Raw genomic sequence first — 26,737 nt, forward strand, 5'->3', positions numbered from 1 at the left:
TATTTATATAACTAAAAATTAAGAAAAAGCAGAGGACTTATGCCAATTGCTACAAATGGAAATTTATAGTCTCTTGCTACATTTCCAGACCCAAGCTAGTATCAGAGTTTGAGCTCACTCTTCAGATAGACGATGAAATCCTGCAGTCTCCAGTAATGATAGAAAATAGCACTTTCCTCAGTCATTCCCCTCTCCAATAGAGTAACCTATAGCCTTTTACTGGATTAACTATACACTGGGGAATGGGAAATACCCAGATCATATAGGATGATTGCATACAGAATCTTTGCTCATGGTACTCACATGAGAGGACCCAAAACACCATAAGGAGTAGGGTGAGTGTATAGAGAATCCAGGTAATACCTGGAGCCCTTGAAAAAGACCACCTCACAGTAGGTTCAATGGATCCAAGGTTAGCACAGATTCTGCATTCAGTCATCCATTAACTAAATATAAGTTGTTTAGATAGATAGATAGATAGAGAGACAGATGATAGATATAGATATAGATATAGGTATAGATATGCCCCTATTAACAGTAATAAAAATTCAACAATAACAGTAACTAAAGATGAGACATCATATAGATCTTATATAATATGACATTAAAATGGTAAGGTGATATGAACATTATACTAGTAAATTTAACCACCTAAATTGAATAGACAAATTCCTTGAAAAAAGCACTTACAAAAACCAACATGAGTAGAAATTTAAAATGTGAATAGCATTATTAAGAAAAATATATTAAAGAAATCCTATCTATACTTTCAAAACTCCTCATCAAAGAAAAGTCCACACCACATGGCTCTGCTGGTGATTTTTTTAATTAATGAAAGCACAGCATAGACAATGCAGTCAGTGATACTGTAACAGCATTGTATAGTGACAAACGGTAGCCACATTTATGGTGAGCATAGCATAATGTATAGAAAAGTTGAATCACTATCTTGTACATCTGGAAACTAATGTAATGTTGTGTGCCAACTATATTCAAATTAAAAAAAAGAAATTATGCTAATTTGATATATTTTCTAAATTATAGAAAAAAGTGATATACTCATTTTTTTCATCTAGAAATAAAAACTAAATGAGTTTATGCATCCATATTAATAATTTGGGACAATTACCATCCACAACAAATTCAACATACAAATGTGCACACATAAACATACATACACAGTAATTAAAATGAAGTGTTATTACCCAAAAAATTACAGAAAGTTAAAATGAATATAGTCCATATCTTGACCATTGCTTGATCACAAGACTAGTATCTGATACATACAAAGTACTCAATAAATGCTTATTGATTCAATGACTGCATGGATAGTGTAATTATCCTTATAATAATATATCAATTTTATCAATGTATAAGGATAAGTATATTTAGAATATTGATTAGGAATAATGTTACTTGGAGAGTTTATTTGAAAGTTTTTCCTAAAGGGATCTATAGAAGAATACAAGTAGCTTTTTAGAAAAAGAGTTGGTTTGAGGGAAATCTTGCCTTAACAATCATCAAACATACTATGACGCTATTTAATTTCATTCAATGTGGTATTGGCCATTGGAATAAGAAGTGAAAATTGACATTTATATATATGTATCTATTTATATATCAACATATATATATATATAATCAATTAATTTAACTATCTAAACATGTACAAGTTATATAGATATATAACATTTATTCTCAGGATGGAAATGGTTAATGTCATAAGGGTTTATCTATAAATCCAGTGCAGTGCCTATAAGGAAGGGAAAAGCAACCCCTGACATGCAGGATCTGGCCTAATAATATCAGCTGAGCCTCGGTGTTGCTAGGAGCTGGCTTGACACGGATAGGCTGTGTGGGTCTCCTGTTGAACATAAACAATTTCATAAAAGTGCAATGTCTGTGATCATGATGGATGAAGAAAAATAGCAAGGACACTCTCTATGTCTGAATACAAGTAAAACTTGAAAAGTTTTCAAGTCACAGAAATGACCAAACACCCTCCCATCCTGGGTAATATGAGTAATTACTATTCCTTTACCAATTTTGACTTAGTATTGTTGTAGTTTCCTCTTCTAGATAAGAATTCTTAGAATACTCAGAGATGTACCCCTTTGTTTCTAACAGCATCTAATGTGGCAAAGCCCAGATTTGTTAAATCCCCTCAAATTACACAAGCTTGAATCCTGTAATTACATCCTCTCACTGAGGACTACAATAGTTTCGCATGGTGTATGTCCTCTTTTGCTGACAATAGTAATGAATCCAACTTGTTCAACTACAGATAGGTTCCAGGAGGTCTTTGGTGGAATGGCATGGACATTTATATCTTCATAAATATCCCTCATTTTTCACAAATGGAAGCTCTGTTTTATGAACCTACTCACATACATGCAGATGTGTGCATTCGTTCTTGTATTCACAAATATAATGACAATTAATAAATATTAGAATGAATATTCCACAAAATATAGAGAGATAAGTTTCAGAAAAAAATAAATATGTATGTTTTAAATAGCATTAAAATATAAAGTATTGATAAGTCTTTACATAATGGAGGTCATGGTAAGGAGACATAAAACCCAATAGTCATCAAGAAGAACATTACAAATTTCACAAAATGACAAGCACCATTAATAAGATAAACAATAGGCTGCAAGCAAATATTATAAACATATAGAAGGTTGCTGAGGCTAGGACTTCTGGTACTATTTTGAACAAAGGTGGTGAGAGTGGACATCCCTGTCATGTTTCTGATCTTAGGGAGAAAGCCCATTGCAAAGGCATCCAAAATGGTAAGGAAGAAGTTGGACTTTCACTCTTTGAAGATGACATAATACTCTACATAGAAAATCAAAAGACTTCACCAAAAAACAGCTAGAGCGGATACACGAATTCAGGAAAGTCTCAGGATATCAAGTCAATGTACAGAAATTGGTTGCATTTCCATACACCAATAATGAAGCAGATAAAGATATCTATAAAGATATAAAAGAGTAAGAGATATCAAGGAATCGATCCCATTTACAATTGCACCAAAAAAAAAAAAAAAAAAAAAAAAAACCTAGGAATAAACCTAACCAAAGAAGTAAAAGATCTGTACACTGAAAACTGTAGAAAGTTTATGAAAGAAACTGAAAGAGGCACAAAGAAATGGAAAAACATTCTATGCTCGTGGATTGGAAGAACAAATATTGTTAAAATGTCGATACTACCCAAAGCAATCTACACCGATGCAATCCCTATCAAAACTTTTCACAGAACTAGAACAAACAACCCTAAAATTTGTGTGGAAACACAAAAAACCCTGAATAGCCAAAGTAATGTTGAAAAAGAAAAAGCTAGAGGCATCACAAGCTGTATTACAAAGCTGTAATCAAGACAGTGTGATACTGGCACAAAACAGACACATAAATCAATAGAATAAAGAACCCAGAAATGGATCCACAAACATATGGCCAAATAATCTTTGACAAAGCATGAAGAATATCCAATGGAAAAAAAGACCATCTCTTTAGCAAATGGTGCTGGGAGAAATGGACCACGTCATGCGGAAGAATGACCTTGGACCACTTTCTTACACCATACACAAAACATAAATTCAAAATGGATGAAATACCTAAATTGGAGGCAGAAAACCATCAAAATCCTAGAGGAAAACACAGGCAGCAACCTCTTTGACCTAGGCCGCAGGAACTTACTTGACACGTCTCTGGAGGCAAAGGAAATAAAAGCGAAAATGAATTATTGAGACCTCATCAAGATAAAAAGCTTCTATACAGCAAAGGAAACAATCAACAAAACTAAAAGGCAACCAACGGAATGGGAGAGTATATTTGCAATTGCAATATTAGATAAAGGGTTAGTATTCAAAATCTATAAAGAACTTACCAAACTCAACACCCAAAAAACAAATTATCCAGTGAAGAAATGGACAGAAGACACGAATAGACACTTTTCCAAAGAAGACATCCAGATGGCCAACAGACACATGAAAAGATACTTGGCATTCATCATCGGGGAAATACAAATCAAAACCACTCTGAGATATGACCTCATACCTATCAGAATGGCTAAAATTAACAACTCAGGAAACATTAGATGCTGACAAGGATGCAGTGAAAGGGAACCCTTTTGTACTGTTGGTGGGAATGCAAACTGGTGCAGCCACCCTGGAAAAAAGCATGGAGATTCCTCAAAAAGTTAAAAATAGAACTACACAACTCAGCAATTGCACTACTAAGTATTTTCCAAAGGATACAGAAGTGCTGTTTTGAAGGGGAACATGCACACCAAAGTTTAGAGCAGTACTATCAACAATAGCCAAAGTATGGAAACAGCCCAAATGTCCATTAACTGATGAATGGATAAAGAAGATGTGATGTATATTTATACAATGGAATACTACTTGGTGATGAAAAAGAATTAATTCTTGCCATTTGCAACAACGTGGATGGAACTAGGGTGTATTATGCTAAGCAAAATAAGTCAGTTGGAGAAAGATATAATATGATTTCACTAATATGGAATTTGAGAAAATCAACAGATGAACATAGGGGCAGGGAAGGAAAAAAGATAAAACAGAGAAGGAGGCAAACCATGAGATTCTTAAGTACAGAAAACCAACTGAGGGTTGCTGGAGGACAGATGGGTGGGGGTATGGGTTAAACAGGTGATGCACATTAAGGAGGTCACTTTTCTGGATGAGCACTGGGTGTCATATGTAAGAAATGAAGTACTGGGTTCTACTCCTAAAGCCAAGACTACATTGTATGTTACCTACCTTGAATTTGAATTAAAAAATAAATAAATAAACACATAGAATGGAGAAAGGATAACTGGGTACTATGTAAAATCTGTTCACACTATTTAGTGAGGAAAAGAGGGAAAAACAAACCTGTTATGCATAATGCTCAAAGTGGTCAAAATAAATGATTATTTAATTCATAAGGTTGTACAAAATGAAAATTCACTCACATCCACTAGTAATTAGACAAATGATAACAAAAATATGAGACCCCATTTCCCCATTAGTTCATTATAAGTTAAACTGATTTGGTCATAATTAGTATTGATAAACATGGTTGGGAGAGCATCTTCATTTACTGTCCATGAAAGAACACACACACACACACACACACACACACACACACACATAATGATATTGAACTTACTCCTGGAGAATCTGGGGAGTATAACAACAACTTCACTTTTATTCTATATTTTCTATATTATTTCTAGGGTGGGAATGTTTATAAATGCATGTCTATCACATAGACACGTGAAAAAGCAGAAACAAAAAGAATATTAAAAATAAAGAAGAATCAGGGGTGCCTGGGTGGCTCAGTCAGTTAAGCATCTGACTTCAGCTCAGGTCATGATCTCACAGTTTGAGCCCCATATTAGGCTCTGTGCTGACAACTCAGAACCTGGAGCCTACTTCAGATTCTGTGTCTCCCTCTCTCTCTCTCTCTGACCCTCCCCAGCTCACACTCTGTCTCTCTTTCTCTCAAAAATAAACAAACATTTAAAAAAAAGTAAAGAATAATCATACCTCCATAATAAATGACAATATCTTTAAAACTTGTTTTTTGAGTAAATAGAAAATGTTTGGTTTTTTAGAAAGTGTTAATATAAAAATATTAAAGAATTGCATAAATGCAATTTATTTACATGGAAACGATATTTAGTTTATTATTTATTTATCACCCAATGTGAGTAAGTTTGCTGTCTTTTACTTGTAAAATATATAAATTTATTAACATATCCATTTTATTAACTTCATTGCAGTAAAACAAAACATGACACATGATTACTATACTATACTAACTTTGTTTTTTATCATAACTATTGCTTAACTCTATTTAATTTTATTCACAAAATGAAACCTTAGTAAACCAATCAGTAAAAACAAAATTGGGGAAGGTCTTCTCTTGGAAGCTTACACTTTTTTTCCCTCAAGGATATACTTTCATGTTGGTAATTTATAAATTAATTTCCAATGACTTTAGATAATGTTATTGATCAACTTCTATTTTAGGTGTTACTTAGTTTTTACAGTTATATGTTCTTTTGGACATTCTAGAAATAATAAAATAATAAAATTTCATTGATATAACTACATTGTATAACTGAAAAGTTGAACATATAAGTGTATTAAATAGAAGTTGAGATTAATAAATGAAAGCTGTTAAGTGGTTGAACTACAATAATATTTCTTATGAAATTTTAGGAATGTCTATTTAAGAAGTGCTGTGATTTTCATACATGTAAACTGAAAAGCTCAGCAAAATGTGGTTCTGGACCCTGCTGTACATCAAAATGTGAGGTAATTTTCCAATATTTATAAAAAGGAAATTAAGCTGTGATCATAGATGTGATCATGATTAATAATTAATTAAATTTATGTGGAATTGATAAAGAGAATATAGAAGTGGTTCAGTGGACAAAATGGAGAGCACATCAACAACCATAAGTAAAAAGGAAAACTACTATGAATTAAAGAAGACATCACAGATAGGTACTGATTATTCTGTTGTGTTGAAACCACAGTTTACCATCTTCTAAATCATCACATAAAGAAAGTATATATATACATTACTATATCAAAATATTATCAACTCTCAAGGAAATCGTGAAGTCAAATAAATGGTAAATGTCTGTGGAAATATAAGCCAATTTTGCAGCAGACAAAATGTGTAGTGTATAGGATATACAAAGAACTCTCAGACATGGATAAGTGAAAGACAAATCTCCCCTTCCCCCCGCCCCCCACACAGACTCACAGGCAAAGGGGCTCTGCAGGCAATTTACAATAATGGAGGTAGAGTTGTGCTGCAGTGTGTGTACTTCATCTGCAGTAATTAAGGTAAACACAAATAAAAACAATTAGCACAATATCTAATGTAGTTATTCAAATGGTAATCTTAAAAACAACAATGTCAGATATTAACCAAAGAGAAGAGATAAAGTTATTTTTTGGAGAGTATGGAATTTTGAATTGCTATAATCCCTTTGGTAAGCAATATTTGAGTATCTCTGAACAAAGTATAAATTATCAGTTTCTTATGTATATATCTTAGAAGTATATACATGTATGGAATGCTCAAAAAAGAATATTAATTATAGAATTATTTGCAGTAGTCAACAATTGGTACTAGAATGATCACAAATTATTGTACATTGTACAAGAATTAATAATTGCAGGCTAAATATGCATGCACTAATACATATTATCTTTAAGATATATGTTCAGATGAGAAAGCAAGTTTAATAATGAAAAATATTTTATAATTAAAAAATTCTGATATATTATATACACATAAATATTCCATATATTCTTTTGCCCAATTTTTCAACTCGGGTATAACATACTATATTATAATTTTATTATAGTAAAATTCTTTTAGTGAATACTTCTGAGTATTATAAGAAACATTCAGTCTTATAACTAGCACCACAATCAAAGGATAGGTGATTTCATCAGCACTCTCAAAAAATCACCCTATGCCTCTTTGTACCTCCACCCACAGACCCCAGTAACTACAGATCTGTTTTCTGCATCTGTAATTTTCTTTTTGCAGAAATACAAATTGAATCGTATATGTAAACATTGTAAGTAGGCATGTTATCATAATAGCATTTGAGTTTCATTCATGTTGTGGTGCTTGTCAGTAACCCATTCTTTTTTGGTTTGTTTGTTTTTTTTAAATAGGTATTTATTATTTAAAAATATGCAAACTGGCTTTTTATTAGTCACAAATTATGGAAAATTTTTAAAAGTTTTGTCTCAACCCTCCAAAAAGTGTGCTCTTTCTTTACAGTCTTGAGTGGCAGTACATTTTGATGGTATGGAAACTAACTCACAAACATTCCATATAACTTTGTTAGAATGTACAAAGATATGGCAGAAACCAGAATCCCTACAGTGTTAGACAAATTCAAGTTAAAGTGTTACTGAACTTTTATAAACAGTGAGGTTTACAGAATAAATAGTAAACACCTGTGTGAATTTTTGCAAAGCAAAAATGATTCGTTTTGTATATTTTCACTTTGTTTCAGCCTTTCCAAAAGACTTTTAAATAAAAAGTTGAAAATTTTCCAGTTACCTGAAATTTCAAAAATCTCCTGTACCTTGAAAAAACCCCTGGGTGCCTGGGCCGCTCAGTCGGTTAAGTGGCCAACTTCAGCTCAGGTCATGATTTTGCGGTTCGTGAGTTTGAGCCCCGGATCAGGCTCTGTGCTGACAGCTCGGAGCATGGAGCCTGCTTCAGATTCTGTGTCTCTCTCTCTCTCTGCCCCTCCATCATTCACGCTCTGTCTCTCTTTCATCTCTCAAAAATGAATAAACGTTAAAAAATTTTAAAAAGAAAAAACTCTTGGGACGCCTGGGTGGCTCAGTTGGTAAAAAGCCCGACTCTCGTTTTTGACTCAGGTCCTGATCTCATGGTTTCATGAGTTGGAGCCCTGCATTGGGCTCTGTGCTGACAGTGTGGAACCTGGTTGGTATTTCTCTCTCCCCATCTCTCTCTGCCCCTCCTCCACTCACGTTGTCTCTCTCAAAATAAATAAACTAAAAGAGAGAGAAAAAGCTCTTAAAAGCAGCATCAATCAAACAGTGGCTAACTCACAAGTGTGTATGCAACAACCACAACTAAGCATGTCAGAGTCACCAGCTTACAACTGAAGGCAGAATTAGAGGCACATCTCTGACAGTTAAGAGAAAAGGACATGAGGGGTAAGTATGCAGCCCAAGACATCCAGGTATTTGATTGTGGGATAAAGGGTAAAAACTAAAGGGACTTTTCTTACAGAATCCGAGGTCTTAATTAAAAGCAGCTCCTTTAAACACCTAAATCCTTTTTGTCTCTCCTCATCACTAAAACAGATGGTACAAAGTCTTCATACAAAAGAGAAAATTTCTGAAATTGTATTTTACATCAATGCTAATAACAACCAATTGAAAAGAAAGAACTACAAAGTGCAAATTTATAAACACTGTACTTGACTTTTTCATCAGATAACTCACAGCCTTGGGAATTCTGTGATTCTCCTAAATATAAATAATTAGGTATATTTTATATGACAAATCTCTTCACTAAGAATAGTTATTCATAGAATATGATTTTATTTTTCTTTTTCCTCCTAGATATCATTAGCAGGCACTCCTTGTAGAAAGAGTATTGATCAAGAATGTGATTTTACAGAATATTGCAATGGAACCTCTAGTAATTGTGTTCCTGACACTTATGCGTCGAATGGTCAGCTGTGTAGGTTGGGAACTGCATATTGTTATAATGGACGATGCCAAACTACTGACAACCAGTGTGCCCAGATATTTGGAGAAGGTATTGCTCTTTATTATATATTTCTTTTACCTTAAATTTGAATCCCTCTATATAGGGATATATCAAATAGAAGGTTAGAGAAAGTCTTAATTATCAAGTTGAAGGAACTTCAGAGGAGGTTAAATTCTCAGTGAAGTCTGTTTTTCCATAATTAAGGTTCTGGTTGGAAGAAGAATGAAACCTATGCTTAGGAGGGGAACAGTTGAAAATGTGTTCTCTCTAATTTTAGCCTCCAGACTTCTCTGAAACTACTGAATTTATAAAATGGTACAGCACTGATCATTCACACCACCACCTGCACCAATTAAAAATGACATAAGTATGTTCCCATTATATGAAGATAATGTGGAAACCTGTCACTCATAACACAAACTGTATCCCCATCAGGATCTCTCTCCTACCTGTCCTGGCCACTAACTGTAAGTCAAGTTCAAGTCACAGCAAAATAGAGCCAGGATGTGCTGGAATTTATAAGGGAGTAAAGGAAATATACCCCGATAGAGCTACAGTTCCTAGACAGCAATTACTGCCAGAATCAAGGGAGTGTGCATGGAACTGGATTCTGAGAGTGCTTGATCATAACATTGGATAGGGGAACATAAGATTGGAGAAGAGAGAGTTTATTATTTTGGAAGTACTCTCCTAAGATAATAAGACTTAACACCCTGGCAAGGATCCTAGAAGACAGTAAAAATTTCTATTAGGATTGTTTCCAGAAAGATGGAAACAATGGCCCACTCTAAGTGAGATTTAAATGTTGAAATTACCAAGGGAATAGAATCTTTGACAACTTTCAGTGCACAATGGGTCCACAGGGTCCACAAATCCATTTGGCAATTATTTTTTAGTCCTAGAGGATATCATCAGGTTTGACATATTAATAGTTTGTGCAGTCCCATAATTATGTCCTTGGGCTATTTGATAAGGCCATGGAGAAAGCCTCTGTAACTCTCTCCTACCAGAAATTAATACTACCTTTAAAAATCTAAAGGATGCAGAGGTGGTTAGCAGTATATATATACATATACATGTATATATATATGTATATATATTTAATTATTCAATATGATTCTTGTAGAAACCAGATGGTGTTGGAAGATGATAGCATTCCACTGCAAATACAGACAAGCAGTAAATTAATTGCACCCACTATGCCAGATGTGGTGTCTATGCTAGAGCAGGATAGCATATGTAGTAGGAGTATAGCCACTGATTTGGCAAATACATTCTTTTCTGTTTCTATTTTAAAAAAAGAATTAGCAACCGTCTGCTTTCACATGGAATGGATAATGACATTAATGTTGAGTTTTGCTGCCAATCATAAAGTTGTAGAGATGTGGACATCTTAAAATATATCAGATTTTCTACTCCATCAATGATTTTGTTCTAATCCAGCTAAATAAGAAAAGCACTGCTAGAATGCTGGAGGATTAAGTAATGCACATTTTCTATAAAGGGCAGGAGACAGACTTTCAAAATGTTTAGGAATTTGTCATCAGTAAAATTTTTAAGGATCCAGTGATCAGAGGTATTATCTGACGTCTCCTGCAAAGTAAAACCAAATGGTGTGTATCTTGCATCTCATTTAACTAAAAAAGCACACCACCTGGTAGGCCTCTTTGGGTTCTGGAGTCAGTATATCCCACATGGGGAAGTACTGCTTGATTTCATTTACCAGATGACATGAAAGGTTGCTAATGTGGAGTGATGTGAAAAGCAGGAAAGGGTTCTGCAGCATGTCAAAGCTGCAACGCAAGAAGCCCTGCATTCTGAATTATAAAACACAGCAGCCCCAATAATATTAGAGGTGTGGGTCATGAGAAAAACTGCTATATGGGACTTATACCAAGCCTCTTTGGGAGAGTAATAGAGCAGTTCTCTGGGGTTTTGGAGCAAGATTGTTCCATCTAAACTGGAGAACGATACCACTTTGACAAAACCACTCTGAGCACACTACTGACTCTTGTAGAGATGAAGAATCTGACTTTCAGACACCAAAAACCCATGTGTTCAGAACTATACAGTTATATCAGACCAACTAAGTTAAATGGTCAGGTAGATGGAAGTCATTCATTCACCTGGGTTCAAGCACAAGCAAAAAGATCCTTTGCATCTCCCTTAGCTCATACCTATGAAATTTCATGGGGTTTCACAATGACCAAGTTACACTTAGAAGAACAAGCTTATGTTTGCTTTATAGATGTGTTGGCTCAGTCACTAGTCATAAGTGGGGGGAAAAAGCAGTAGCTATACTGCAGCCTCACTTTGGAGGTTGCCTTGAAAGAAAGATACTGACCATCTGGTCATTTGTTTCTGTGGAAGGAAAAATAGCCAGAAGTAGATTATAGATATTCTCTTGAACAATGACAAAGGGCCTAGTTTGTTGGTGAGGTGCCTGGGTGTGGAAAGACCAGAAGATTAGAGGCAAGAGTTCTGGAATAGAAATATATGCTAAGACACATGGAAATGAACAATAATGTGAAGGTCTTTGTTTTAATCCACCAGTTAACACCCACCAATGAGCATCCATCATGGAAGAGATACAGAACAATCAAATAAGCATGATAATTTGGCTAGTTTCCATCAGCCAGCATCCATCATTATCCACCCCAATGCTGTAGGATGGACATATTTCTAGGCTTTCTCAATTTTTTTTTTAATTACTGTCTCTGAAATAGATTCTTTTCTGAGTTTAGTTTATCTTTTTCTTGAGTACCTTTACCTTCTGGTCAAATGTAGCCAATGGTAACCAAGATAGTTTCTGCTTCCCTACTTCTTTGCCTAAGACAAGTTTATTAAGGCTATGATTTCCCTTTCAATTGCTGAGAAGAGAGTTTGTTCAAGTGTTTTATCCTCCCATAGCATGCATTAGTCTTCTTTATCCAATGATAGTAATTTTATTACCACCTACTACCAGGCTTCAATGACAATGCCACATATTTTAGACACATTTTACCAGGGAACTCCACTTTTGAGTACCAATTCATGTGTTTAATGAAATGGAAAGAACCCTAAAACATCTAAGATATCCAATACAACTATTCTGCTACTCCACACTGCTTTCACTATGATACCCAAAGTGACAGGTGAACGTCTACTTAAAACATTGCGTATCCTCCATCAGAGAAGAGGATCTGACACTCAGTTCTGAAGGTTTCTGCCCATAAGTGACATGTTTCAAATTACAATGTCATGTCTAATGTTCATTGGATGAGGCAGTATACATTCCCACAGCAAGGGACAGCCAATTATTGTTAATAATAATATAATGTTACTGCAATAGATATAATTTTTTTCTGTTTTCTATTAGCTAAGACAATTGTTTCTTTCTACTTGCATTGACAAGATACACACAGAAAAAAGTATGACCAAGCTCATGATTTTTTGTTTATGCAATAAGAGTTTCATTAGTTTTTTATGGAAAAAATATTTAATTTAGATTAATAATAATAATTTAACAGATGTGTTTGCATTTTTAGGTGCTCAAGGTGCTCCGTTTGCCTGTTACAAAGAAATCAATTCTCTGCGTGATAAATTTGGAAACTGTGGTTTTAAAAATTCTCAACCATTGCCCTGTGAACAGAGGTATGTATATAGAAAATAATTGTTTTATTAAGTCATAAGAATTATATATTGCCTGTTAAGAGACATTAAAGACTAATGGTCAGTAAATTGTGTATCAGGAGAATATTTTAAAATAACATTGCACATATTGTTCTTTTATGTAATTCAGTTTTCTTTTTGCCTGTTTTTTTCTCTAATATGTTCTAATGATGAAACTAGACAAAAAAGGCTGATGCTTATTACCAGAGGTAAGAAGTGGGCACAAACCACCAAAAATCAGAAACTTGTGCACTAAACTGAGAATTAAAACTGAGGTTTTTTTATTAAGTTGATATATGATAATGATCCTAAAGCAAGTGCTTTGATTTTTGAGACATGAGATTATTGAAAGGAATAAAGTTTTTGTTGTTGTTGTTGTTGTTGTTGTTGTTGTTGTTGTTATTTGTTTCCAAAATACTGATATGTAACACATGGCAGTACCTATCAATAACTAAACTGGAAGTACTGGAATATTTTTAAGGGATTTATGAAATCCAATAAGGGAGAGCTTAATCCATTACAAATACTTCCTGAATTTCATGGGACTATTGAAAACCAAGGAATAAAAAATAACAGGTAAGAGGTTGACCAAGATGGTAACATAGAAGGCTTTGGAATTTTACTCCTACCATATACACACTGAATCTTCATGTACACATGAAGCAATTACTTCTAAAAGAAGTCCAAACAACACCAGAAGGACTCCTACACATTGAGCAACTGAGAAGATACTCACATTGAAACAGGTAGATACACACGCTCACCATAAAACACATAACTGGCACAGAACCACGCAACTGGAAAGGAAATCCCAACTACCAGTTTCTTCCTGAGGAACAAAGGATTTCGACCCCACATTTAGTGTCCCAACATTTTAAGACACTTCTCTGAAGGACAGGATCACAAAACATGTAGTTCTGAAAGCCAACAAAGCTTGTGTCCACAGACCCACAAGACTGTGACAAACAAAGGAATGATTGTTAACAGGAATTTAAGCACATGTCACACATATCCTCCAAGGCTCATGAGAAAGGAAGCAGGCAAAACTTCCCTATCCCAGCCCTTTCCCTGAAAGGGATCTGGCTGCATATTTAGAGAGCTGTCACCTAAGGCTTAGGCTTCTAAGGAGACAGCTGTGATCCTTCCCAGAGACTGAGGAAAGTGATGGACACCTCCTTTGCCAATTCCTTGTAGCCCACTCTAAGTCACTAATATCTCCCTGCAAGGAATGTGTACATAAGTCTGTTCCCCAACTTTTGCACTGCTGCCCAAGGGACAAGTCCCCAGATCATCTGGTTCTGATAGCCAAAAGAACTTCTATTCACAAGTCCCAGAAGACTGTTGCAAACAAAGAAGGAGCTCTTAGGAGGCTATACCACAGGGCTCAGCGCAGAGGGAGCAGAAAAAATTGCCTGTCTCAAAGTCTTTACCTGAAATGAATCCATTTGCATAATGTAAAAGATCTTGACTGAGGACCAGGTTTCTGTGAAGGGACTGGCTTTGATCCTGCTCAGGGACCAGAGAAGCTGGCAACTTTCTCTCCCAGTATCTCTTCCTGGCCAGCTCCAAGTCTCTAGTATCTCTGGAAGGAGCTTATAAAGGATGTCTTGCACCACAGATTTTGACCCTTTGCCCAAAGAACAGGTCCCCAAACTACCTAGTTCTGATAGCCAATAGGACTTCTGTTCACAAGTCTCACAGGACTGTACAAAGAAATAGTTCCTAACAGACACAGGAATATCCTCCCCTACCCAACCCTGCAGCTATAAAGCCAGGCCTAGCACAGAGGAAAGAGGCAAAAATGTCCATCTCCTGTTTTTCCCTATTCTTTCTGGCCTGCCAAGTTTCAAAAGAGAGATCAGTCACGAGTCTTATAGGTCTCCCTTTATATGTGAGGGCACGTTTACCCCTTGCTGCTTTCAGAATTTTCTCTTTATCCTTGTATTTTGCCAGTTTCACTATGATATGTCGTGCAGAAGATCGATTCAAGTTACGTCTGAAGGGAGTTCTCTGTGCCTCTTGGATTTCAATGCCTTTTTCCTTCCCCACTTCAGGGAAGTTCTCAGCTATGATTTCTTCAAGTACCCCTTCCGCACCTTTCCCTCTCTCTTCCTCCTCTGGGATACCAATTATGAGTAGATTATTTCTTTTTAGTGTATCACTTAGTTCTCTAATTTTCCCCTCATACTCCTGGATTTTTTTATCTCTCTTTTTCTCAGCTTCCTCTTTTTCCATAACTTTATCTTCTAGTTCACCTATTCTCTCCTCTGCCTCTTCAATCCGAGGCGTGGTGGTTTCCATTTTGTTATGCATTTCGTTTAAAGCGTTTTTCAGCTCCTCGTGACTGTTCCTTAGTCCCTTGATCTCTGTAGCAAGAGATTCTCTGCTGTCAGCTATACTGTTTTCAAGCCCAGCGATTAATTTTATGACTATTATTCTAAATTCACTTTCTGTTATATTATTTAAATCCTTTTTGATCAGCTCAGTAGCTGTTGTTATTTCCTGGAGATTCTTCTGAGGGGAATTCTTCCGCTTGGTCATTTTGGATAGTCCCTGGCGTGGTGAGGACCTGCAGGGCACTTCCCCTGTGCTGTGGTGTATAACTGGAGTTGGTGTGCGGAGCCGCAGTCAGACCTGATGTCTGCCCCCAGCCCACCTCTGTGTCCACAGTCAGACTGGTGTGTGCCTTCTCTTCCCCTCTCCTAGGGGTGGGATTCACTGTGGGGTGGGGTGGCCTGTCTGGGCTACTTGCACACTGCCAGGCTTGTGATGCTGGGGATCTGGCGTCTTAGCTGGGGTGGGTAGGCAAGGTGCACAGGGGCAGGAGGGTCAGGCTTAGCTTGCTTCTCCTTAGGTGATCCACTTCAGGAGGGGCCCTGTGGCAGCAGGAGGGAGTCAGATCCGCTGCCGGAGGTTTGGCTCCGCAGAAGCGCAGAGTTGGGTGTTTGCGCGGAGCGAGCAAGTTCCCTGGCAGGAACTGGTTCTCTTTGGGATTTTGGCTGGGGGATGGGCGGGGAAGATGGCGCTGGCGAGCGCCTTTGTTCCCCACCAAACTGAGCTCTGTCGTCCGGGGTTCAGCAGCTTTCCTTCCCTTTGTCCTCCAGCCTTCCTGCTTTCTGAGCAGAGCTAACTTATGACCTCCCAGCCGCTAAGTCGCGCTTGCTGTCGGAACACAGTCAGTCAGGCCCCTCCGCTTTTTGCAAGCCAGACTCGGGGGCTCTGCTTGGCCGGCGAGCCGCCCCTCCGCCCCGGCTCCCTCCCGCCAGTCCCTGGAGCGCGCACCGCCTTGCCGCCCTTCCTACCCTCTTCCGTGGGCCTCTCGTCTGCGCTTGGCTCCGGCGACTCCTGTTTTTCCCTAGAGGGTCTTAACTACCTACTTTTCCAGTTACTGTCTTAAGATGCTGTTTTCCAGTCTAGGAGCCCCTAGATGTATGCAATCCTCCCTTTTATGATACTGATGGGTCTTAGCACATCTTAACTACTGGGAGCCACTAAGAAAAATAAGGTGTCTCTGGGAATCAAAAAAGATTGAAAGGCAAACTGGAGCTAAGGCCAGGCTAAGCTCATTGATGACATTTATCTCCTGAATGAGACCATTCTGTTAAGATGGAGAGAGGTGACAATTTTATCTAATGTATAGAAATGAACACAGAATTCAAGAAAACATAAACATATGAGTATTTTCTCAGAACAAAATAAAAATCTCCAGAAACTGATCTTAATGAAATGGAGATAACTGATTCACTTGATAGATAAAAATAACAGTAATAAAGATGTGCACTGTGGTTGGAAGAGCAATGCATGAACAAAGTGAGGGGCTTAACCAAGAGATGGAAATTATAAGAAAGTACCAAAGAAATCACAAAACTGAAGAATACAATGACTGAATTGAAAAAGAGAAAGAGAAAGAAAATAAAAGAAATGAAAAAAAGTCAAGATTATTTAAGGAACTTTGGGGCACTATTAAAAAGAGCATTATACACTTTATAGGAGTATCAGAATGAGAAAAGAGTGAGAAAAGGGCAGAAAGCTTATTGAAAATAATAATGAGTGAAAATTTCCCTAACCTGGGGAAAACAAATATTCAGATACAGGAAGCCCAGGGAGAAGCTAAAAGATGAACCTAAAATCCCCACAGCAAAATTACGTTTTTGTATTAATATATTTAAATGTATTAAAATTTATAAAATGTATTTAAAAATACATTAAAATTTAAATTGTCAAAGGTTAAAAACAAGGCTAGAATCCTAAAAGCAGAAAGAGAAAAGTAACTTGATATGTACAAGAGAACACCATAAAACTATATGTAGATTTTTGAGCAGAAATCTGCAGGCCAGAAGAGAGTGAGATAATAGAGAGTTTCCCAGACAAGTAAAAACTGAAGTTCATCACAAGACCAGCCTTACAAGAAATGCTAAAGGTGGTTCTTTAAGCCAAAATTAAAGGACACTAATTAGAAAAAGAAAAACATATGAAAGAATAAAATCTATAGGAAATAGCAAATAAATAGTTAAATTCAGAGCACTCTAATGTGGTGATCATAGTGGGTAAATCACTCATAACTCTAGTGTAAAGATTAAAAGACAAAGGGTTGAAATGACTATAACTACCATAATTTGTTAATTTATAAACAATGCAAAAATTTGCACACTATAACATCAAAAATATAAATGCACAGGAGGGGTGTAAAAATGTAGAGCTTTTGTATGTGTTCAGAGTTTTCATTAGCTTAAAATTGTTACAAATATAAGCTGTTTATGTAAACCTCATGGTAAACACAAAGCAAAAACTTAAAGTCAATGTACAAAAGACAAAAAGAATATTCTTTTTATTTCATACATGAAGAAACTCTTCTCCATAGAAGACATAAACATGATTAAAAGACAGAAGAAAAAATGCTCAACATTATTCATCATCAGAAAAATATGCATCAAAACTATAATGAGATACTACCTCACACCCATCAGAATGGCTAAAATTAACAACTCGGGGAAACAACAGAAGTTGGCAAGGATGTGGAGAAAGGGAAACTTTCTTACACTGTTGGTGGGAATGCAAACTGGTGCAGCCATGCTGGAAAACAGTGTGGAGGTTCCTCAGAAAATTAAAGATAGAACTATCCTATGACCCAGCAATTGTACTACTGGGTATTCATCCAAAGGATACAAAAAAATTGATTCAAAGGGGTACATGCACCCCAATGTTTGTAGCGCCACTATCAACAACAGGCCTATCTCAAGAAACAAGAAAGGTCCCAAATACACAACCTACTCTTACATCTAAAGGGGCACTACACGGAAGGTGCAGAGCTGGTCGACTAGGCCTTGGATGTTGTGAGGAAGGAGGCTGAGAGCTATGACTGCCTGCAGGGCTTTCAGCTGACCCACTCCCTGGGTGGGGGGACCCAGTCTGGGATGGGTACCCTCCTCATCAGCAAGATCCGGGAGGAGTACCCGGACACAATCATGAACACATTCAGTGTGGTGCCTTCGCCCAAGGTGTCAGACACGGTGGTGGAGCCTTATAACACCACCCTCTCAGTCCACCAGCTCGCAGAAAACACAGACAAAACCTATTGCATTGATAATGAGGCCCTCTATGACATCTGCTTCAGAGCCCTAAAACTGACTACACCTACCTATGGGGACCTCAACCACCTGGTGTCAGCCACCACGAGTGGAGTCACCACCTGCCTGCGCTTTCCTGGCCAGCTTAAAGCTGACCTGCGTGAGCTGGCTGTCAACATGGTCCCCTTCCCCCGCCTGCATTTCTTCATGCCCGGCTTCACCCCACTGACCAGCAGAGGCAGCCAACAGTACCAGTCCTGACAGTGCCCGAGCTCACCCAGCAAATGTTTGATGCTAAGAACATGATGGCTGCCTGTGACCCCTGCTACGGCTGCTACCTGACCTTGGCCACAGTGTTTAGGGGCCCCTTGTCCATGAAAGAGGTGGATGAGCAGATGCTGAATGTCCAAAACAGGAACAGCAGCTACTTCATCGAGTGGATCCCCAACAACGTGAAGACTGCCGTCTGTGACATCCCACCCCGGGAGCTAAAAATGTCGGCCACCTTCATTGGCAATAGCATGGCCATCCAGGACATCCAGGAGCTGTTTAAGTGCATCTCAGAGCAGCTCACAGCCATGTTCAGGCCTAAGGCCTTCCTGCACTGGTACACAGGCAAGGGCATGGACGAGATGGAGTTCACTGAGGCCAAGAGCAACATGAATGACCTGGTGTCCAAATACCAGCAGTACCAGGACCCGACGGCCAAGGAGGAAGGTGAGTTTGAGGAGGAGGAAGAGGAAGAGGTGGTCTAGAGCTGATACCCAGTAAAGCACGTGGAAGCTGTGTGAACTCTTTATTCGCTCACAATCTGTTCTCTGATAGCCATGTCTCTGTGTGCACTTGCTCTTTTTCTTGTCTTGACATCACATGCTGTACAGACGCCACTATTAAAGCATTTTCATAGTGAAAAGGAAAAAGAAAAAAAAAAAGAAAAGGGATGGCAAGTAAGGCCTAAAGCCAGCAGAAGAAAGGAAAAAATAAAGATTAGAGCAGAAATAAATGATACAGAAACAAACAAACAAAACCAGCAGAACAGATCAATGAAACTAAGAGCTGGTTCTTTGAAAGAATTTACAAAATTGATAACCCCCTAGCCAGACTTATAAAAGAGTAAAGAGAAAAGACCCAAATAGATAAAATCACAAATGAAAGAGGAGAGATCAAAACCAACATCACAGAAATACAAATAATTATAAGAGAATATGATGAAAAATTATACGCCAACAAACTGGGCAATCTAGAAGAAATGAGCAAATTCCTGGAAACTGACAACCTACAAAAACTGAAACAGGAAGAGATAGAAAATTTGAAGAGACCCATAACCAGCAAAGAAATGTAATCAGTAATCAAGAATCTCCCAACAAACAAGAGTCTTGGGCCAGTTGGCTTCCCAGGGAAATTCTACCACACATTAAAAGAAGAGTTAATACTTATTCTCTTCCAGCTGTTCCAAAATTAGAAAGAAATCTTCCAAAGTCATTCTATTAAGCCAACATTACCTTGATTCCAAAACCAAAGACCCCACGAAAAAGGAGAACTACAAGCCAATATCCCTGATGAACATGGATGCAAAAATTTTCAACAAGATATTAGCAAATCGACTTCAAAAGTACATTAAAAAAACTATTCACCATGACCAAGCAGGATTTATTCCTGGGCTGTAGGGCTGGTTTAATAATTGCAAATCAATCAACATGATATACCACACTGATAAAAGAAAGGATAAGAACCATATGATCTCAATAGATGCAGAAAAAGCATTTGACAAAATACACCATCCATTCATTATAAAAACACTCAAGAAATAGGGATAGAAGGAACATACCTCAACATTATAAAGGGCACATCTGATAGACCCACAGCTAATATCATCTTCAATGGGGAAAAACTGAAAACCTTTACCCTACAGTCAGGAACAAGACAAGGATATCCACTTTTACTGTTACTATTTCACATGGTACTAGAAGTCTTAACCTCAGCAATCAGACAACAACAACAAAAATAGAAGGCATCCAAATCAGCAAGAAAGAAGTAAAACTTTCACTATTTGTAGATGACATAATACTCTATGTAGAAAACCTGAAAAACTCCACCCAAAAATTGCTAGAACTAATACAGGGAAGTCACAGGTCATAAAATCAATGTACAGAATTCGGTTGCATTTCTATACACTAATAATGAAGCAGCAGAAAAAGAAGTCACAGAATCAATTCCATCTGCAACTGAACCAAAAACAATAGGATACCTAGAAATAAACCTAACTAAAAGGTACAAGAAGTATACTCTGAAAACTATAGAGCACATATAAAAGAAATTGAAGAGGACCAAAGATATGGAAAGGCATTCCATACTCACAGATATGAAGAACACACATTGTTAAAATGTCTATACTACTCAAAGCAATCTACACATTTAAAGAAATCCCTATCAAAACACCACCAACATTTTTCATGGAGCTAGAACAGACAATTCTAAACTTTGTGTGGAACCACAAAAGACACCGAATAGCCAACCCAATTCTGAAAAAAAACAAAACTGGACACATCGCAATTCCGGATTTCAAGCTATATTACAAAACTGTAGTTTTAACGACAGTATGGTACTGACACAAAACACACACATAGATCAATGGAACAGAATGGAAACCCAAAAAATTGACCCAAAACTATACTGTCAATGAATCTTTGGCAAAGCAGGAAAGAATGTCCAATGGAAGACAGTGTTTTCAAATGGTGTTAAGAAAACTTGACAGCAACATGCAGAAGAATGAAACTGGACCACTTTCTTACACCATACACAAAAATAAATTCAAAGTGGATGAATGACCTAAATGTGAGAATGGTAACCATCAAAATCCTAGGCACAGGAAGCAACCCCTTTGACCTCAGCTATAGCAACTTTTTACTAGACACATCACTGAAGGCAAGGGAAACAAAAGCAAACACAAACTATTGGGACTTCCTCAAGATAAATAGCTGTGTACAGTGAAGAAAACAATCAACAAAACTAAAAGGCATCCTACAGAATGGGAGAATATATTTTGGAATGGCCTATCTGATAAAGGGTTAGTATCCAAAATCTATGAAAAACTTATCAAATTCAACACCCAAAAAACAAATAACCCAGTTAAGAAATGGGCAGAAGACATGAATAGACACTTTTCCAAAGAAGACATCCAACTGGCTAGAAGCCACATGAAAAGATGCTCAACAACACTCATCATCAGGGAAATACAAATCAAAATCATGATGAGATGCTATCTCAGTGCTGTCAGAATGGCTAAAATTAACAACACAAGAAAGCACATATATTTGCAAGGATGCAGAGAAAGGGGAATCCTCTTGCACCATTGATGGGAATGCAAACTGGTGCAGCCACTCTGGAGAACAGTATGAAAGTTCCTCAAGAGCTAAAAATAGAACTAGTCTAAGATCCAGCAATTACACTACTCATTCAAAGGGGTACATGCACCTCAATATTTATAGCATCAGTTCAACAATAGCCAAACTATGGAGAGAACCCAAATGTCCCTCAATGGATAAATGGGTAAAGAAGATGTGGTGTATATATATATATATATATATATATATATATATATATATATAAAATAGGATATTACTCAGCCTTCAAAAAGAATGAAATCTTGCCATTTGCAATGACATGGATGGAGCATAATGTATTATGCTAAGTGAAATAAGTCAACCAGAGAAAGAGGAATACCATATGATTTAATTCATATGTGGAATTTAAGAAACAAAACAGATGAACATATGGGTATTGGGGTGAAGAGAAAAGAAGGAAACAAACAACAAGAAACTCTAAATGATAGTGAACAAACTATGGATTGACGGAGGTGGAAGGGAAATGGGCTAGATGGGTAATGGGTACTAAGGAGTACACTTGTCGTGATGAGCACTGGATGTTGTATGTAAGTGATGAATCACTGAATTCTACTCCTGATACCAATATTGCACTGTATGTTAACTAACTAAAATTTAATTTAAAAAAAGTTAAAAAGAAAAGAACAAGAACTGCCATATGACTATAGTTAATAATTCATATTGCGTATTTGAAAGTTGCTAATAGACTAAATCTTTTTTTTTTTAATTTTTTTTCAACGTTTTTTATTTATTTTTGGGACAGAGAGAGACAGAGCATGAACGGGGGAGGGGCAGAGAGAGAGGGAGACACAGAATCGGAAACAGGCTCCAGGCTCCGAGCCATCAGCCCAGAGCCTGACGCAGGGCTCGAACTCACGGACCGCGAGATCGTGACCTGGCTGAAGTCGGACGCTTAACCGACTGCGCCACTCAGGCGCCCCAACTAATAGACTAAGTCTTAAAAGTCCTCATGACAAGGGAAAAAATTGTAACTGGGTATGGTGACAGATGTTATTATGGTGATCATTTGGCAGTACATACAAATATCTAATCATTAAGTTGTACGCCTGAATCTAACATTATATGTCAATTATTCCTCAATAAAGACAGAACAAAAACAAACAAAAAACTACAGTGATCAAGAGTTGGCATAAAATATTGTAATAAAAACAAGCAAATATTAATGGAACAGAATATACGGTCTAAAAATAAGCACATGCAGACACAATCAATTAATTTTTGACAAAAAGACCAAGATGTAAATGATAGTATCTTCAATAAATCATGTTTGAAATATGAGATTGCTACAGGGAACAAAATAAAACTGACATCTATCTCACACCATAAACAAAAGTCAACTAAAGTACACTTGAATGTAACATCTCAAACTGTAAAATTCCTAGAAGAAAATGGACACAATAATTTCCTTGACAGTGGTCTTGGTAATGATTTTTTACTGTCATTGAAAGCAAAGGCAGCAAAGGAAAAAATATACAAGTAGAAGTACAACAAAACTAAAAGGCCTCAAGTTAGCAAATGAAACCATCCACAAAATGAAAATACAAACTATGGAATGGGAAACCATTCCAAGCCAAATATCGATAAGTGGTATTATCTAAAATACACAAGAAATCTTACAACTCAGTAGCAAGAAAATATTTTTTTAGTGGACTTGAACAGACATTTTTCCAAGGGTCATATACACATGGCCAACAGGTACATGAGAAGGTGCTCAGCATCACGAATCATCAAGGAAATGCATATCAAAACCATAAGATACCAAATCATATCTGTTAGGATGGCTATTATAAAAAGATAATAGATAACAAATGCTGGCAAAGATGTGGAGAAAAGGGAGCCCTCATATAGTGTTTATGGCAATGTAAACTGGTACAGCCAGTATGAAAAATAGTTTGGAGTTTCCTCAGGAAATTAAAAATAGGACCATCACATGTTCTAGCAATCTCACATATAGCTGAATAGCCAAAAGAAATTAGATCAGTATCTTGAGGATATTTAATTATAGCACTATTCACAACAAGCAAGATATGAAAACAATCTACATGTCCAGCAATAGATAAATGGATCAAAAAAGTGCTATGTATCCAATGGAATATTGTTAAGCTTTAAAAAAGAAAAAAAATCCTGTCATTTGTGGCAATTTGGATGCACCTGACCAGCTCTATGCTGAGTGACATGAGCCAGACAAAGAAAGACACATACTAAACCGTATCACTTATTTGTGGAATAAAAAAAAAGTTAAATTCATAAAAACAGAGAGTATAAAAATAGTTGCGAGTGAGAAATACAGAAATGTTAGTAAAAGGGTACCAAGTTTTCAGTTTTAAGATGAATAAAGGTCCAAGTATCTAATGTAATATGGTGACCACAGTTAATAACATTGTATTGTATAATTGAAATTTGCTAAGAGAGTAGAACTTAAATGTTCTCAGATACATACACAAAGGATAAACATATGAAATGATGAATGTGCTAATTAAGTCAATGGGGAAAATTCTTTCACAATATATACACATATCAAATCACCACTTTGCACACTTTAACTGTCTTACAATTTTATTAGTCAATTATACCCCCAATAAAACTGAAAAAGTATAGTAACTTAAATAAGTCTGGAGACATACTACACAACATAGTTACTATAACTAAAAATGTGGTATTGTACACTTAAAATTTGCTAAGTGGTAGTACATATAATAAGCATTCTTGCCACAAAATATTTTAAAATAATATAATAAATTATTTATATTATTATTAATATTATTATTATATACATAGGCAGGAGGAGACTTTAGGAAGTGGTGGATATGTTTATGTCCTTGATGGTGCTGATGGACTCATTGAGTATGTGCTTATCCCCAAATTCATCACATTGGGTACATTAAATATGTATAGCTTGGTAGGTGTTAATTATAACTTAAAGTGGCTTAAAAATAGATCCAAATTCAAGAACTAATATGAAAAGAGAAAATATAAAAAACATTAAGATAGGGTCATGTGATCCAAGGAGAAGCAGGATTTTCCTTAACCTCCAAAGACGCAGTTAGAAAAAAATGTGAAATCCTTTGGTAAGCACCACACTCAGCATACTTATAAAAAGACTTGGTTCCATTATGAAGATTTTAAGTATCTGAAGAAAGAGTCTAGTTGGGTGGGACTAGGATAGTATCCACAACTTTGCATCCACATGAGTTTACTATAGAATAAGTATTGTTGGAGAACAAGAAGCCGGAGGCACCGTAAGAATGTTCGGAAGGAAAGGGACGGAGCAGCAAGGAAGTGAGAGCAGTTCCATTCCCAGGTGGAAAGCCACTGGGACTGCATGTTCTCTCCAGAAGGACATAAAACGGCACCAGGCCAGGGATAAGAATGTTTTATCTGGTGCCAGACGTACTCATGACCCAGTATGGAATACACTGCAGGTGCACGACCTGTCAAGATGACAAATATGATCTTGTATGTGCTTGCTGTTATCAGACAAGTTGCAAAAATAAAAGAGGCTTGAGCCAGGAGACCAGTGCTTCGCCTCCTGGAGAGTCTTAGCCCCCTGCTCTGTAAGTCTCTCGACCACGCAACTTTAGGCCCTGTCTCTCTTCAAAGTATGACATGTAGAAGATGCAGAATTAAAAGACTATGTCTGGGATCACAAAGTGAATACTGATGAGGGGAGATCTCAGAAGGAGACCCTGTATAATCTCTAAAAGACAAGATATTATGAGTCACATCATGTTAAATACAATTACAGAGCAGCAGTGATCAGGCTGAGTTACACCACAGTGGATGCCAACAAAAATAGGAGGTGGTGGTAAACAGACATGCTTAAATCTCTTTCCCTGTTGACAAGAAGGCATGTTGGCTGCACTTCATCTAAGTAAGATTATTTGTGAAAATATGAACAAAAAAGATGGAAGAAACTGTGAAACTCTAGCAAGCATGACTTATCCATATTTCATCTGAAATTATAATACTTATATTTTCCTGAAATAAAATCACTAGATGAGACTGGAATTCATTAGCACAATTCATCTGTGCTAAGACAACTGTGATTCCTTTCCAGAAAAGAAGAGCCTGTTAGTTCCAAGAATTCAGCCATAAATGCAAATTTTGAGAGAATAGATTGTGGAGGAAGTGTCTGTACTCAATGGCCAAACTAGAAAGAGACCTACTATGTGCAAAGCTGGTTTAAGATATATTCCATGGAAAGAGAGTAGAACCACAACCAAAAGAAGTATCTACAACTAAGATAGACACATTAGGCTGGAAAGGAGAAAAGCTTGAAAAGAGATTTAGATTTTGGCTCTCAACTTCACTTGAATCTTCACCTGGTACCATGAAACTAATCCCTGTTATATTAAAGAACCCAACATGGTCTTTCAGGAAAAATGAATAAAATTTTCTAAGGGAACACTTTTAAAGAAATACTAATGGCATGCTTGGCAAGATTATATCAAAGTTAAGAATAGTTGTTTCCATTGAAAATGAGAAATGATAGATTTGAGTGATTCCAAGAGCAAGAAGTGACATAGATTACTTTTTAGGGCATAGTCTAGGGATATTGTAAGTCTTAGAGAAGCCAGTATTCTATTCAGGGATAGGTTACTCTCTAGGAGGCAAAGCACTGGTCTCCTGGCTCAAGCCTCTTTTATTTTTGCAATTTGTCTGATAACAGCAAGCACATACAACGTAGTATTTGGCATCTTGACAGGTCGTGCACCTGCAGTGTATTCCATACTGGGTCATGAGTACGTCTGGCTAAATAAACTGTTCATGGGATAATGTTTGGAATGCTTGTGGCACAAAGGGGATCTCAAAGTTC

The 26,737-nt window shown here is 36.8% G+C and overlaps 1 protein-coding gene and 1 pseudogene across 1 annotated transcript in view; both read left to right on the forward strand.

Annotated features, from left to right (window-relative positions):
* LOC121039922 (disintegrin and metalloproteinase domain-containing protein 18-like) overlaps positions 1-26,737 on the forward strand; it is a 162,896-nt gene that overhangs the window by 73,156 nt on the left and 63,003 nt on the right. The window contains exons 11-13 of the mRNA XM_040490381.1: positions 6,233-6,328; positions 9,149-9,347; positions 12,827-12,932. Of these exons, the coding sequence (XP_040346315.1) occupies positions 6,233-6,328; positions 9,149-9,347; positions 12,827-12,932 (401 nt within the window). The remainder of the gene's footprint in view (positions 1-6,232; positions 6,329-9,148; positions 9,348-12,826; positions 12,933-26,737) is intronic.
* Positions 18,242-19,430, forward strand: LOC121016035 (tubulin beta chain-like; annotated as a pseudogene).

Source organism: Herpailurus yagouaroundi, unplaced genomic scaffold (assembly GCF_014898765.1).
Source record: "Herpailurus yagouaroundi ecotype Mexico unplaced genomic scaffold, PumYag 28, whole genome shotgun sequence".
Lineage (NCBI taxonomy): Eukaryota > Metazoa > Chordata > Mammalia > Carnivora > Felidae > Herpailurus > Herpailurus yagouaroundi.